The following is a 13,194-nucleotide window of genomic DNA, read 5'->3' as shown; positions in this document are numbered from 1 at the left end:
TTAATTCCACAACCTCCAGGGTCTGTAAGTGCTCACTTTGAGGAAGGATTAGACTTTCCAAAAAGGAAAATAAATTTTTTTATGCCAGCTCAGTAACTGGATTAATTCGGACTTTTTCTCTCAGAGGATAGCTGTGCACTGAACCAGCTTCCCAGCGAAGCAGCCACAGCACCAAGCTTGTCCGAGGCCAAGAAGCGTTTGGAGACAACGCTCTCAGCACGTGGTGTGATTCTTGGGGTGTCCTGCACAGGGCCAGGAGTTGGACTCGTTTATCCAGACAGGTCCCTTTCAACTCAGCGTATTCTATGGAATTCACCCCTTTTCCGCCTCAGCGCGGACGCGGCGGTGCCGCAGGCTCTGAGGGAAGCGCTGCCGCAGCCGCGCCCGACGCTCCGGGACGGCGCTTCCAGGGGGTCCCGCCGGGCCAGGCCGCGTCCCCCGCGCCGGGGGCCGTGAGGGGCGGCCATGGAGGCCGGGGCGGCTCCCTGCGCTGGGTCAGAGAAGCCTGGAGCCCGAGGACGCCCAGCACAGGAGCGACGCTGGTCCTGTACACCAGGCGGCCGCCTGACACTGCCGGAAGCAGAGCGGGGGACAAAAGCCAGCCCTCCCTCCTCCCTGGGGCCGGCCTGGGCTGCCTGGCCCTCTCTGCCTCCTCCCCCCGCTGCTGCCGACGTGGCGGGGCGGGGAAGGGAAGGAGCCGGGGGCGCGCCGGTCGGGGCACTGCTGAGCGGTAAGGAGCACGGCGATTTCTGCATTTTCTGCCGCTTTTGACTGTGGCTGCGCCACACAGCTCTGTCCCAGAGGGGAATTTCGAAAAGGGAACAAAAGAAAAGGAGAAGCGGGAAGCTGTGGCCGCTGCAGGCTTGCGGGAGCGGCGCCCCGGCTGCCCCTGGCTGGGGCAGGGGGCCGAGGGCAGCAGGGCACGGGGAGCCGCCGGCGCGGGCGCCAGGGGAGGTTCGCCTGCGCTCGCCGTGCCCGCAGCGTCCCGCGGAGGAGGAGCGACAGCGGGCATCGAGCGAGAGGGGAGCGAGGTGCTGTGGCCAGAAAAGTTATTCCTCCCTCCCGCTCGGGGACGGTGATTGGTGCCCGAAGGCGCCCGGCGGCGGCTGGGCTTTGCTTTCCAGGAGAGGTGGAACTCTTCAGACGGACGCTCGGCAGGTGCCGCCACCCTGCCCCCTCAGCGCGGCTGGTCCGTGCGGGCCGGGCACCCCGCTGCCCCAGTCCGAGCTGGCCTTGGCATCTCCCTCGCGAACTGCCCGTAGAGTAATTCCCTCTGGGCGGAGCTGTCCGAGTTGATTTGGATCCGGACAGTCTCACGGATGGGAGGCTGAATGACTCTGATCCCGGGAGCAGCGCGGCTCCTGTGTTCTGACAAACGCGGTAATTCGTGCCGTGCTCCTGGGAAGGAAGGTTCAGCAGGGACCGTGGCCCGAGTGGTACCCAGAGATGACCCAGTACTGCAAAAATCCATTTGCACGTCTGTGTGATCCTTTAAAAAGTGCTAGGCTTGCTCAGAGCTAATGCCCATTCAAAATTATGAAGTATGTGTGTAAAGGTTTTACAGGTTTTAATGGAGGAATTAATGATGGAATTTGGTTTACAAATAAAAAATTCTCCTTAGGTGGTGCTGCCCATCACACAGTGAGTAATGTTAAAACAATAGCAATACTTCCCTACACTAAAGCATTTAATAATATTTGCTGTAGTTTTAATGGACAACTGTCAAATGCAAATATTCTGACTTGAGAATTCATGTTTTCTGAAGATGATTAAGGTACGGTGTCAGCTGAAGTAATACAAGTGGTAGCAAGTGCTTACTTTTTTACTTCTGTTTCTTGTTCACTGATCCAAAGTGCTACTCTTGAAACTGTTTAAACAAGTGATCGATCTACTTTCACATTAGATAATCAGTCTGCTAAAGCTATATATATACTTCTATAGATTTTAATAAAATATACTCATTTAAATACATGCTTCTCTGGCAAATTTCTCTTGAGTCCTAGTTATGTTTTGCTTTTTACCTTTTCCCCCTGCTGTTCTTCAGTCTCTCATAGAACCTCCATTCTTCCTGACAGATGCAAACCTTTAAGCCATGTTTAGCTAATATGGGAGTCAGTGAAAAGGCAGCATCTACAGAGGGGACTGTACAAGTTTTTATGCCATGCAGCTCAACATTTTGCAAGCTCTTTGTCCAGTATTGTCTTCTGAGTGCCAAGTATACTGTTGTTACTAACAAATAAATGTTAATAATCACAGACCAGCCGTCCTTTTGGACTCTGGCAGCGCCACTCCTTAATCAGAGCTTACTCTATAGCTTTATCTTTGCCCATCAGGATTCTCAGCCTGACGACTGCACAGTGGTGGAAAATACCTCCAAAATTATGTTGGAAGATAAGGAATAAATAAGAGAAAACTGGTTCGCAGCTTACAAAAAAAAAAAAAAATCAGTAACTGCTTCATACAAGCTTACCTTGGCTTCAAAATTCAAGTTTTATGACACACAGCTGAAATTTTAGGAGTTGATGAGAGGTGTTGCACTCCCCAAAGAGCTAGACTTTGGGACAAGTGATACAGAAACAGTGTGAGCAATGACTCTCTGCTATGGGTGTGTCTGTGAAATAGCTCTAGGGCCTGTCATATACACAGATTATGCCCCTTCTCAAACACATGAATATCACCACGGTTTTAGTTACAGAGAGTTATCCTTCCCTCTAGCAGTCAGCAGTCTGTAGGAGCCTGTGTATATTGCAGTGATGAAAGGAAGAGCAAGAGCTGCTTGACTGTTGCAGCTCAGATTATTTTGTTTTGCAATGGTCTTTCATACATATCTGAGAGTGAATATAGAAATTAACCGTGTGGGAACTCTTACATTTGATTTCTCCTGACAAATTAATATCCTTTCACCCTCACTAAACCATATTTTGGAACAGTAATGCTGTTCTTCATATCTAAGTGGGGTCCTCCAGAGTGAGTGGAGTATTTACAGTGTTACCCTGATACCAGTGCCAGCATGATGCATGTGCCACAGGGCTCCATGCTTTGGGAGGACTTACATCAAGGCTGTATTGCTTTTCAGCAGTAGCATACGGTAAACGCTGTGTATCTTATAATAAACACTCAAATGTATATGGTACCTAAAATACTTTACTTTCTAGATTCAGAACTGAAAATGTCTGAAGACATATCTGATGGTACCCCATCTGAAGAAAAACCTGAAGTAACGGAAATGCCCAGCAATGAAGTGTTGCCTCATGAATCAGTACCACAGCTCGTAGAAGCTGAGATCTTGCATGAGTCTTCACAAGATCAACATGGACAGGTCACTCAGAATGTCAGTAATAGTAGAGAGGAAGGAGACGTATTGATAAATGAAAACCCTTTGACTGAAAAACTCGTTGAAAGCCTGCCTTGCAGCCTGCCTTCCAGTGAAGGGACAACTGAAGACGTGCCCACCGAGTGCATTGAAACTGTAAGCCTTGATACAGAACCCGAATTGGAAGAAACACTGCATGAACAAAGCAATCCAGTAAGCAATACTTTCTTTTCTGTAAAAGCCCTCATCTCCCTGCATTGTAAGGACAGAATTTTGTATAGTGTACGTGCTGGTTTTCAAAAAAGCCTAGGGAGTAATGCAGAAAACCTGCATAGGGGTAAATTAAATTGCAGCACCAAGCTTTTGAAAACTGGGAATACTTTAATTTCACTATACCAGTATGATATTAATTTGGTTTTTCAAGTCTGGTTGCAATAAAACTTGCATCGTGTAGAGGTGATATGCTACTGGAGACTTTCTTGAGACAGCAGTTTCTTAACATGATTTAAATATTGAATAGTGATAATTGCTTAGCACTACCCATTACAGTAAAAGGTGTACAGTGCCTCCTCTGGCTGTGTTTTTATTGAAGTCAGAAGTTCCCTGTGCATCTACTGAATTACACATGTGAGGAGACTTTGGAAGAGAAGCCTCCAACTCTGGCTCCTGTCTCCAACTCAGGAAGGAAGGAGACAGGTTCCTGCCTCTCCCTAATATTAGCCCTAATGAACTTGTATGACTTTATAGGATTAGGTGCCTGAAGAAATATTAGGATATCTGTAAAGACATCTCTGGAGTTTAAGGCTCTTCCAGGAATAGATGATGTGAACTATGCTTCTTCTTTTTTGTGCACAGGAGTTTGAACTCCATGTAATACCCAATCTATCATCATCTATGAAATTCCAGACTTTGTTGCCTGATAGGTCCTTTGTGATTCCTCCTGCCTTTTCAGAACAAGATTTTTAGACAGTGGAGTAACATTTTTGTTCTTACAGGCTGCAGACTCGTCATCTAAAGCAAGCAGATGGGGAGCTTGGGGTACCTGGGGAAAGTCTCTCCTGTCATCAGCTTCTGCCACAGTGGGTAAGTGTTCAATTGGTAAAGTGTGTGGAAAAAATTAATAATTGTCATGTGTCATTAGACAGATTAGTGTTGCATTCTAAGGATTCATAGACAATTTTGCCTTGATAGGCTTGGGAAGCATGATTTTTTCAAAGAGGAAGATGGAACTTCCTAATTATTCAAATTATGGACAAGCTGCTAGGCTTGTTTATAAAGTTAATTAATTACTTGATTATGACTTCTTCATAGAAAGGATCCATAATCCAATACAATTTTTATCAGTCAAAGGCTTATGGTTTCTCAAGTCAAAGCAAGCCAGATTCATGCTTATGTGTGTTAATGGTTTGTATGCCAGGTTTGACTCCTGCCTACACAACATGAATTCGCTTCTAGTAAATCATTCCAGCTTTCATTACCACCCTGTGAAACTGTCACACTGCCACACTAGATTTCAGACAGTAGAACAATGTATTGAAACATGGGCCCTATACCCTCATTTCCAATAGTAGGTCAGTACAAAATGTTCTTGTGAAGACTTTAGGTAAAACTTAGCTATTGCTCTTTGAAAACTCACAGACCAAAAACAAAGCATAGAAATATGTAGTTACCAGTGGGAAATAATTTCTCACAAATCAGAAATGTTTTGTAGCAAAAAAATCTGTTAGCTAGTCAGTTCTCATAAAGGATCCACAGAACACCCTTAAAAGATGAACCAAAGAATTAAAATTAATTGTTATTTACTAAAAATCAGTTCAATAGAGTTACTGGTTTTATGATACCATAAAAGGCAAAGTGATTCTCTTCCTTATCTACTCTGTTTCAGCAAATGCTTTCTGTCTGTTTCTCAGAGGAAGGAAGTTTCCTTGTCCTCTTTTTTTTTCAGTAACATCCACAGTCAGGAGTACAAAACTACATATTCTTTCAGGCAGTCCAACAACTAACATTTCTGGTTGCATTCAGAATGGGTTTCTAGGGTGTGTGGAGCAAGCTTGTTGTGTAGGCAGTCTGACTTGATAAGTCATGTGATTTCTGTTTTGAATAGGCATGTGATCACCATGAATATATATATATTAGGATTATTATTGTCTAAAAATGAGCTTTTTTGTTCCTATTGGAACAAGTCAAGTTGCCTTGGAAAAAGAGCATCCACATGCAGAAAAGGACAAGGAAAATTTTAGAATAATTTTAATTCAGCATCAGAATGGTTGCACTCTTTCACACTGAAGACCCATCTAGTATTTAGGTTATTTAGGTTCTGGCAGTGACCAAGAACAACTAGGAAAGCATGTAAAACCAGATGTCCATACAGCAGCAGTTCCCCCATTTTCCTGTTTCCTGGAATCTGCAGCATAGACAGACTTCCTGACCCCGGGATCAGGGTAGATTGAGTTTCCATGTTACTCTCTAATAATTTTGAATCTAATTTTGTGAATTTATTAAGCAAGGTAGACTTTGAATTAAGCAGAAATCAAATGTACATTCTTCCATGTTTTCTGAACCCAAGGTAACTTGGAAGTTACCTGATCCAGAGGGTTTATTTCCTAGTTCTTTATTATGAAAACTCTTACTTGATCTTGTGAAACGTTTATTGTCTCTCACTGTCATGAACAGGATATGGTACTGTGTAGACCACATATCTCCTTCAGTTTGATCATTCCCTAACGAGATACATGGAAAAATATCTGATCAGTTAAACGCTTCATCTCATATTCCACACCAGAAAATAGTTTTGCTATGGACCAGTCCATTATAAAGTTGCTATTCCTTAAGTAAGTAAAACTGCCTTCGTGGAGTTAAGACTTAGCAGCAACACCTTCAGTCTGTGACTTTTCTGTTGTTCTGTTGTCATATTGTACAACACAGCTGCTTGTCTGGTGAAATATGACCAATATTTACTATTCCTTATATTTTTCTTCGAAATCATACTTCGTAAAAATAGCAGAAACAGTTTGAGGTGGACTAAATAACATCTTAAAATCTTAAACTAATACGTTCTGCTTTTTATAAAGAGGATCATAGACCAGCAAGAGTTGGACAGTACCTTGAAAAGTCATCTGGTCAAGAGTTTTATGGGAAAGGCTTTATGCATCTAGATGAGATTATCTAGCATGTTGTCCAGTCACATCTTGAAAACCTCCAGCAATGGAGACTCTACCATATCCCTGGGTAGGTTTTTCCAGTGAATAATTCTTCTTACTGTAATTAATTTTTCTTGTGTTCCTTCCTGTTTAGGACTGAGTTAAAATATTGTTCCAATGATCTAAGTTTCACTCAATTTCATCTCAGTTTCAGAGAATTCACAAACAGATGAGCATTTTTAATGCATGGCTATGATTTGTTTAGCACAGCTGATTTTATTTCTCAATAATAGTTTCCATATAATTTGTATCTCATCCTCCTTTAAGCAACTGTGCATATACAACCAGGGATTGTTTTGGTGGTAATTTTTTATTCCAAAGAAAATATCTGTTGTCTTTGAACTGATTTTGACATTATTTGGATTGAGGTCCCCACAACAAGACAGATGTGATACTCTACACGACAGAATCCGTAATCCCTTTGGAGTAGTTTCAGTCACTGCCTGAACCGTATTTAGAGTCTTGACACTAGATGTCACACTAAGCAAACCATTGAATCAGTTTCATCAGTCAGGTGTAGAGACTTCTTTTGTTTTTAAAAGGTACAAGAAAGGTGGTTCCTCCTTGTGGAACCACAATGGAGCAAAACCACTGAAATAGTTGCTGGAATTATGAGATGGGAGAAGAAGGCTCGCTGTGACATGGAGGAACAACTTGTAATAATTATCACCATTTTAGTCTCTTTATTTTCATTTGTGTTTTTTAGTAAATCAGCCATTGCACAATCCAGTCTTTTAACAGTGTTGATAAAGCTATCATCCTCAAGAGGGTGACTGTTGCAGCTAAATCAGTTAATGGGTAGTAGCCATGAAATGTGTAGTCCCTTACCTGTCTTTTCCTTGCATGTTTCTTCCTTCTCCCTGTACCAGCAGTTGCTCTGAGTTCCCTCTAATCCAGTTCAGAAAGCTAAACTGATATAAGATTAACTCCAGAGGCAAGAAAAATCCTTTTTTTGGCCCTTCAGTTTTATGAACTGATTCTTTGAGACCAGTTTCAGGGCAAGCAGAAGGGACAAGTATGGAAGACAGGGAGGACTAGGACTTCCCATAACTGTACCAAGAATCCATTAGGTTAGTTTAACTGTAACAACAAACTCTTTATCCCCAGGGCTTATGTGAGGCGAAACATGTTTTCAGTTTGTGCTGGCAGCTTGTGACTTGCATTTTTAAAACAGCTTCTGTGCTTTAAAGCGTGGCTCTTCGGTTTTTCTTCCAACTAATCTATCTGTTAGCTTAATGAAAGTGAGTACCTTCTGCAAACCTTGCCTTTCGTATGCTGTGGTATTTTGAATGAGGTATGGCATTCATAAGGTGCTGAAGTTATGGTGTGATGAGTTGTGTTTCCAAGCAAAGTCTGTTCTCTATTGTGCTGTATACAAATGCTTTGCTCTGTGTAAGTTTAAAGTGTTTTACCTTTAGGGCTGTTGCTAAGACTAGCACCTGTCAATACATTCACACAGTAAAAGTAATGCAAAAGCAGCAAACAGCTGTTTGATTCACATGATCCCTGAAATTCATACTATAAGGCTGCGTAATGCATCTTTCTAATTTATTGTTCGTAATTAATGTTCTGCTATCTTGATTATTTTGTTCTTGTGTATATTCTCATCTAGCTCCTCAACGATGAGAATGGTGCATGAAAATGTCAGACACCCATAGTTCTCCCTGGTATGCTGAAAAGCACTTCTTGTCACTCAGTATGACAGAACGAGATGTCACTTGAGGTGTTATTGGGTTCATGAGCTAGGATATTATTACACGTGGGAATGCGTAATAATCAGCATTGTATTGCTTAAGTTGACTTCTATGTGGAACAGAAATGCCAGCGCTGCAGATAATGTGAAACTAAAGTATTCAAACATTGCAAGTATCTTTTCTACTCTCTATAGATACTATTTCCCTGTTGCAAAATAAAGTACAATATTACAAAAAGAAGACTGGGTGTATGCTTGTACTTTATGTAGTTTATGTGATCATAAAGAGGATAGTTAATCTCTTCAGACTTTTTTTTTTATTTCATAAATTCAGCTGATTAAGGAAAAACTACTTTGGGTTGAAATCACATGGTGGGCACAACTGTTTTGTAAGTGACACTTCAGGGTTGCTGTAGCAGCAAAACCCTTTTTTATAGTTATTCCTTTTTAAGAATGCTGAATGCAAGTAACAGATGGAAGGAAATGTGGATGCTTTTGGGGTTGGCAGTTCCTTTTGTTTCTTTATGTCTTTTAACATGAGCTAATAGTCTAGAAGAGACTGAGAACCAATAGAACCAAATAGTGTAATACCCTTTATGCTTATTGGTCTTATTGAAACCTTTTATGCTTGCAATAAGGAGATCTGAATCTAGTCTCATTTACTAGATTAATTGAAGTGATTCCTGATTTATAGACTAAATAGCATAGGTACTGTAAGAATCTAGCCTGGGTTTTTTGTTTTAGCTGCAAGAAGAGAATTATTGTGAAGGCTTGAAGTGAATGGAGTGCCAGTAGGAAAGCCTAAGAGGGAGCAAAATGAGGTCCCACTTTTTAGTGTCCAAAACTAGAGCATGGCTGGATTTTCCACATCTCTATACTTCATGCAGTTGAGTGATTATTTTCCAGCCAGTTTCAGGTTCCTCAGTTTCTCATCTGATGAAAGATGCTTAGTTAAGGCCTCTTTTCATCTTTAGCTTGAGCCAGACGAGATTTCACTCATGTTACTAGACTAAATTTTGAACAGATGTGCTCTCATGGTAGGACACAAGTTATAAAGACAGTGTGGTAGCCAGGGACAAATTCTCAAACTCCTCCCCATCTGTACCACTGAATCAGAGTCCGATTGCCTGTGATAGACAAGGGATCAGTGATTCCTACACAGAATGGTTTAGATTTTGGACATAGTGAACTGCCCTCTGGAAGTGTCTGTTTGCCTCTGTCAGCTCTGCTGGGCATCCAAAGCTACTAAGCTGGGAGGTGGAAGATAAGACAGCTTGCAGCCAAGTGGGATGTATCTGACTAAAGCATTTGTGAATGCTGTAATCTGACCTTGGGCAGACCAGGCAAACCAAAAGGCTGGTTATGCTGTTAGGCAGTGTTAGCAAAACTTTCCTTTTCAAATGAATGATCCCAGCTAGGAACATGAACGGTGATATTCTGTGGAAATTGCCAGCCAACAGAAAGACAAGGAATCATGGAGGCAGGATAAACAAAAGCAACAACACAGGGAAAAAAGCGTGCTTTATTCCGAAAGCTCGCAGTTAACAATGCCCATTGCATAGCTCTTCTGTTTACTGTTACAGAGGAGTAAATGGAGATGTTAGAGGTGTCGGCTCAGTTGCATTAGCACACCCAGTAAAACAAAATGAGTCCATTTTTAAATTGTAGACTTATCTCCCATGACCTCTTTTAGTTCTATGCCTTTTGAAATTACAAATAATCGTTTTCATTTCCAAGGCAACACGTTTCTGCCCTGTTTGTGCATGTATGTTGCTTCAGTTGTGGTTTTCTGATCTCATCTGGTTTTTCTGTTCCAGTTAAACATACACGCAGTACAATTTAGTTCAGCAAAGCCACCCCTAGCTGATCTGGAGTATTTTTGTATTATTCTAGTGCATGTAACCACAGCCCCAAAAATTCTGCCTTTTGTAGGTCAATAAATATCAATACAGAAACTGTGTGCTTTCTCTTCTTAAATGTGTTAGCTTGCCTGCAAAACTACAGGAACCAATTCAAGTCTATAAAAAAAACATAGGAAAAAAGGAGGGAAATTAATCTGAAAACGTAACTTTTGCAGACAATTCAAATTTTTGCTCAATATTTGTCGGATTTTTTATATGACTACAGCAGGACCATAGTAGTTTGCTACCAAGTCAAGTAGATTAAGTCAATGAAAAGAATAAAACTCTTACTCATTTAAAAAGTTGGGAGCAGAAGCAATGGAAAGGAATGTGACATGCAGTATCTATTATATTAGTGTAAAAGCACAATTAATAGTGATTTGAGTCTCAGGAATTTGGGGATTAAATAAATTACTCCAGAATCCATCCACGCTAATATTTTCATTGAGCTCATTAAAATATGTGGGAGATTGGGATGAGACCATGCAGTACACTGCTCTCCAGTATCTGCATTTGAACAGACTTTGCAAAAGTCAAGAAATTATCCAATGATGACTTAAATATTGTGGTGCATAACCTGGTGTGACCCACACAGTTGAAAGCACTACTGGTTTTTGTAAGACATTAGACAAAATAGATAAAGATCATGTTTTCTTAAGACAGGTAAAAGCATTTATCTGCCTAGGCTGTTACAGTGTAAAACATTAGGACCTTGTGCAGCCTATGAAATTCCTTGTCTCTGCAGCTCCATTCCTTAGGGGATATATGTTCTTTGTGTTTACCTCCAGATACTCCAGTTTCCATGTATGTGATCTTTCAGAGGTGCTACTTCACATATGTTTTCTGGAGTATATTTATTACTGAGGTCACAGAGCACCTGGTGTGTTCTTCATCTGGAAATCACAGAATCATAAATCTAAACTTTCCTTTTTCCTACTCCATTTCAAATGGATTTGCTGCAGCTTTCTTGAATTAGATGTTCAAAAGCATATTTGTATGACTACACACACACAGAGATGTATATGTTTGTTCAGAATGCTGCACTGACAAATGCTAGGCTGTTTTGCTGTAGTTAATGTAACTCAGAAAAGATGCTTTGAACTTCTCTAATAGAATGCACACAATTGTGGGAAAATATGGACACCACTTAATGAATCATTATGCATAACTTTGTGCCTTAGATGTCTAGATACCTTCCTGACCATCTGTATTAATGCCTTTTCTGAAATAATTCATCTATTTACACTTCAGTTTAACCAAGGAGGTATGAAATTGTCATTAACATTTCTCATAAGTCTTTAGGCAGATAGCTGAAGCACTCTGGATTGTCCTGCTGCTAGAAGTGATCGGTTTCATGCAAGGTGCACTAATAGTGGACTGTACAAGATAAAAATCAAATACTGTCACTGAAGCAATTTAATTTTGTGTTGGAAAGAAATATTGCTCACCTCGTTTTGTTGTTTACCTGTGGCATCTCAGCTGATACACAGAAACTTCAGCTAAGGAAGATTAACAGCAGGATTGCTTGTAATGAGAGAAGTATATCATGGACATACTTGTGCACCTATCCAGAAACAAAACAGGCAGACAGTTTTAGGGTAGTCTTTTTTAAGGGCAGCATTTTTCAGCTATAGTTGATGCAGAATAGGAAGATATTGCCTCCCCTTGACTGACTACCAGTCAGTCTACCCTGTCCTATAGTGGGATATTACCAGTCCCTGTGATCTGCTAGTGTAAATAAACTGTGTAAAAAACCAGCAAGGCAATCCTGTTCTGTCAAAAATATTCAGATAATAACAGTAGCAACATTTATACTTCTTTTAAAAGTAGACCATTTTAATAGAGGGCTAGGGACTCACTGCATATGAATCATGTAAAGGTGGTGTAATCTCTGTTGGAGATCACCTGCCACTGGAGCAATAGTTCTGCTTGTGTCAACTGACATCAGCAGACTTTACAAAGTCTGTATTTAAATAGTAGTTTTGGAGAGAGACACTTCAGTATTTTACTTCAAATGAGAAACTAAGGAGCTTAAATCCTGAAATAACTGAGGACTGGAGTCAGTGTTCCTAAAAACACAGCACCTGTGTAGAGGACCGAAGAACAAATTCTTTGCCTCAGTCCTGCAGTCGTACACAATGCATTTTAACTGGGTTAATTGTTTTAGAATTCTGAAAACTACGTGAGGTCTATCGTATGGCCTAAGGAGGACTATCAGTTTCCATTTAAACTGATTGCCACAGAATATTTAGCATTTTGAAAAGCAGGGAACTAAACTTATGTGTGCCACTGAAATAACTTTTACTTTTCAGATCCAATATACAGTAATTTCACAACCATAAGGCGCATCGGACTTTAAGGCATACCCCCCCGGGAGTCGGCAAATTTCGCAACTTTGTAGATCATATAAGGCGCACCGGACTATAAGGCACACCTTTTTTTGCAGCGAGGATCCGTGCCATGTGCAAAAAAGTAACTAATTAGTAACGGAATCCTACGATCGTGAAGTTTACTGGCAGGTGCTCAATTTGCAAACATTTTTCACAGATTGGTGTAGCCTTTAAACGCAGTCCCAAGTGCCCTCCCCATGCACGGGGCCCAGCACTCCCACCCGTCTCCGGCGCCGGCTACCAAGGCAGGGCTCAGGGCGGCGGCGGTTCGGGGCGGCTCAGCGTGGCCGGGGCTCGCAGCGGCATGGAGCGGCAGCAGCTCGGAGCAGCTCGGAGAGGCAGCGGCTTGGAGCAGGTGCGGCTCGGAGCAGCCGGGGCTCGCGGCTTCTGCGGCAGCCCGCTCCCTCCCTCCCCACGCTGCTCCAGCAGCCTCATGCAGCTCTGGGAGCCCCGCGCACCCCCGGGCTTTTCCCCCGCTCCAGCACAACCCCGATGCTGCCACCGCGCAGGCTCTGCTCGGCTCGGGACTATTGCAGGCTCACACTTCTGGGTTGGCAAATTTCGCGACTTTGTACATTATATAAAGCGCACCGGACTATAAGGCGCACTTCCGGGTTCGGGGGAAAATTTTAGTCAAAAGGGTGCACCTTATAGTCATGAAATTACTGTAATTTGTGTTATATTTCAGCTTTATAAT

General features: G+C 42.0%; 1 protein-coding gene across 4 annotated transcripts in view; it reads left to right on the top strand.

The window, feature by feature from the left end:
- Window positions 1–672: 672 nt before the first annotated feature.
- Window positions 673–13,194, top strand: part of FAM114A1 (family with sequence similarity 114 member A1) — a 32,250-nt gene continuing 19,728 nt past the window's right edge. For all 4 annotated transcript variants that reach the window (XM_033061356.1, XM_033061354.1, XM_033061355.1 and 1 more), the window contains exons 1-3: window positions 673–730; window positions 3,156–3,526; window positions 4,309–4,396. In XM_033061356.1, the coding sequence (XP_032917247.1) occupies window positions 3,170–3,526; window positions 4,309–4,396 (445 nt within the window). In that variant the 5' untranslated portion in view covers window positions 673–730; window positions 3,156–3,169. The remainder of the gene's footprint in view (window positions 731–3,155; window positions 3,527–4,308; window positions 4,397–13,194) is intronic.

This window comes from Catharus ustulatus, chromosome 5, assembly GCF_009819885.2.
Source record: "Catharus ustulatus isolate bCatUst1 chromosome 5, bCatUst1.pri.v2, whole genome shotgun sequence".
Lineage (NCBI taxonomy): Eukaryota > Metazoa > Chordata > Aves > Passeriformes > Turdidae > Catharus > Catharus ustulatus.
The sequence above is the reverse complement of the archived record's forward strand: the minus strand, read 5'-3'. Positions and strand labels throughout refer to the sequence as shown.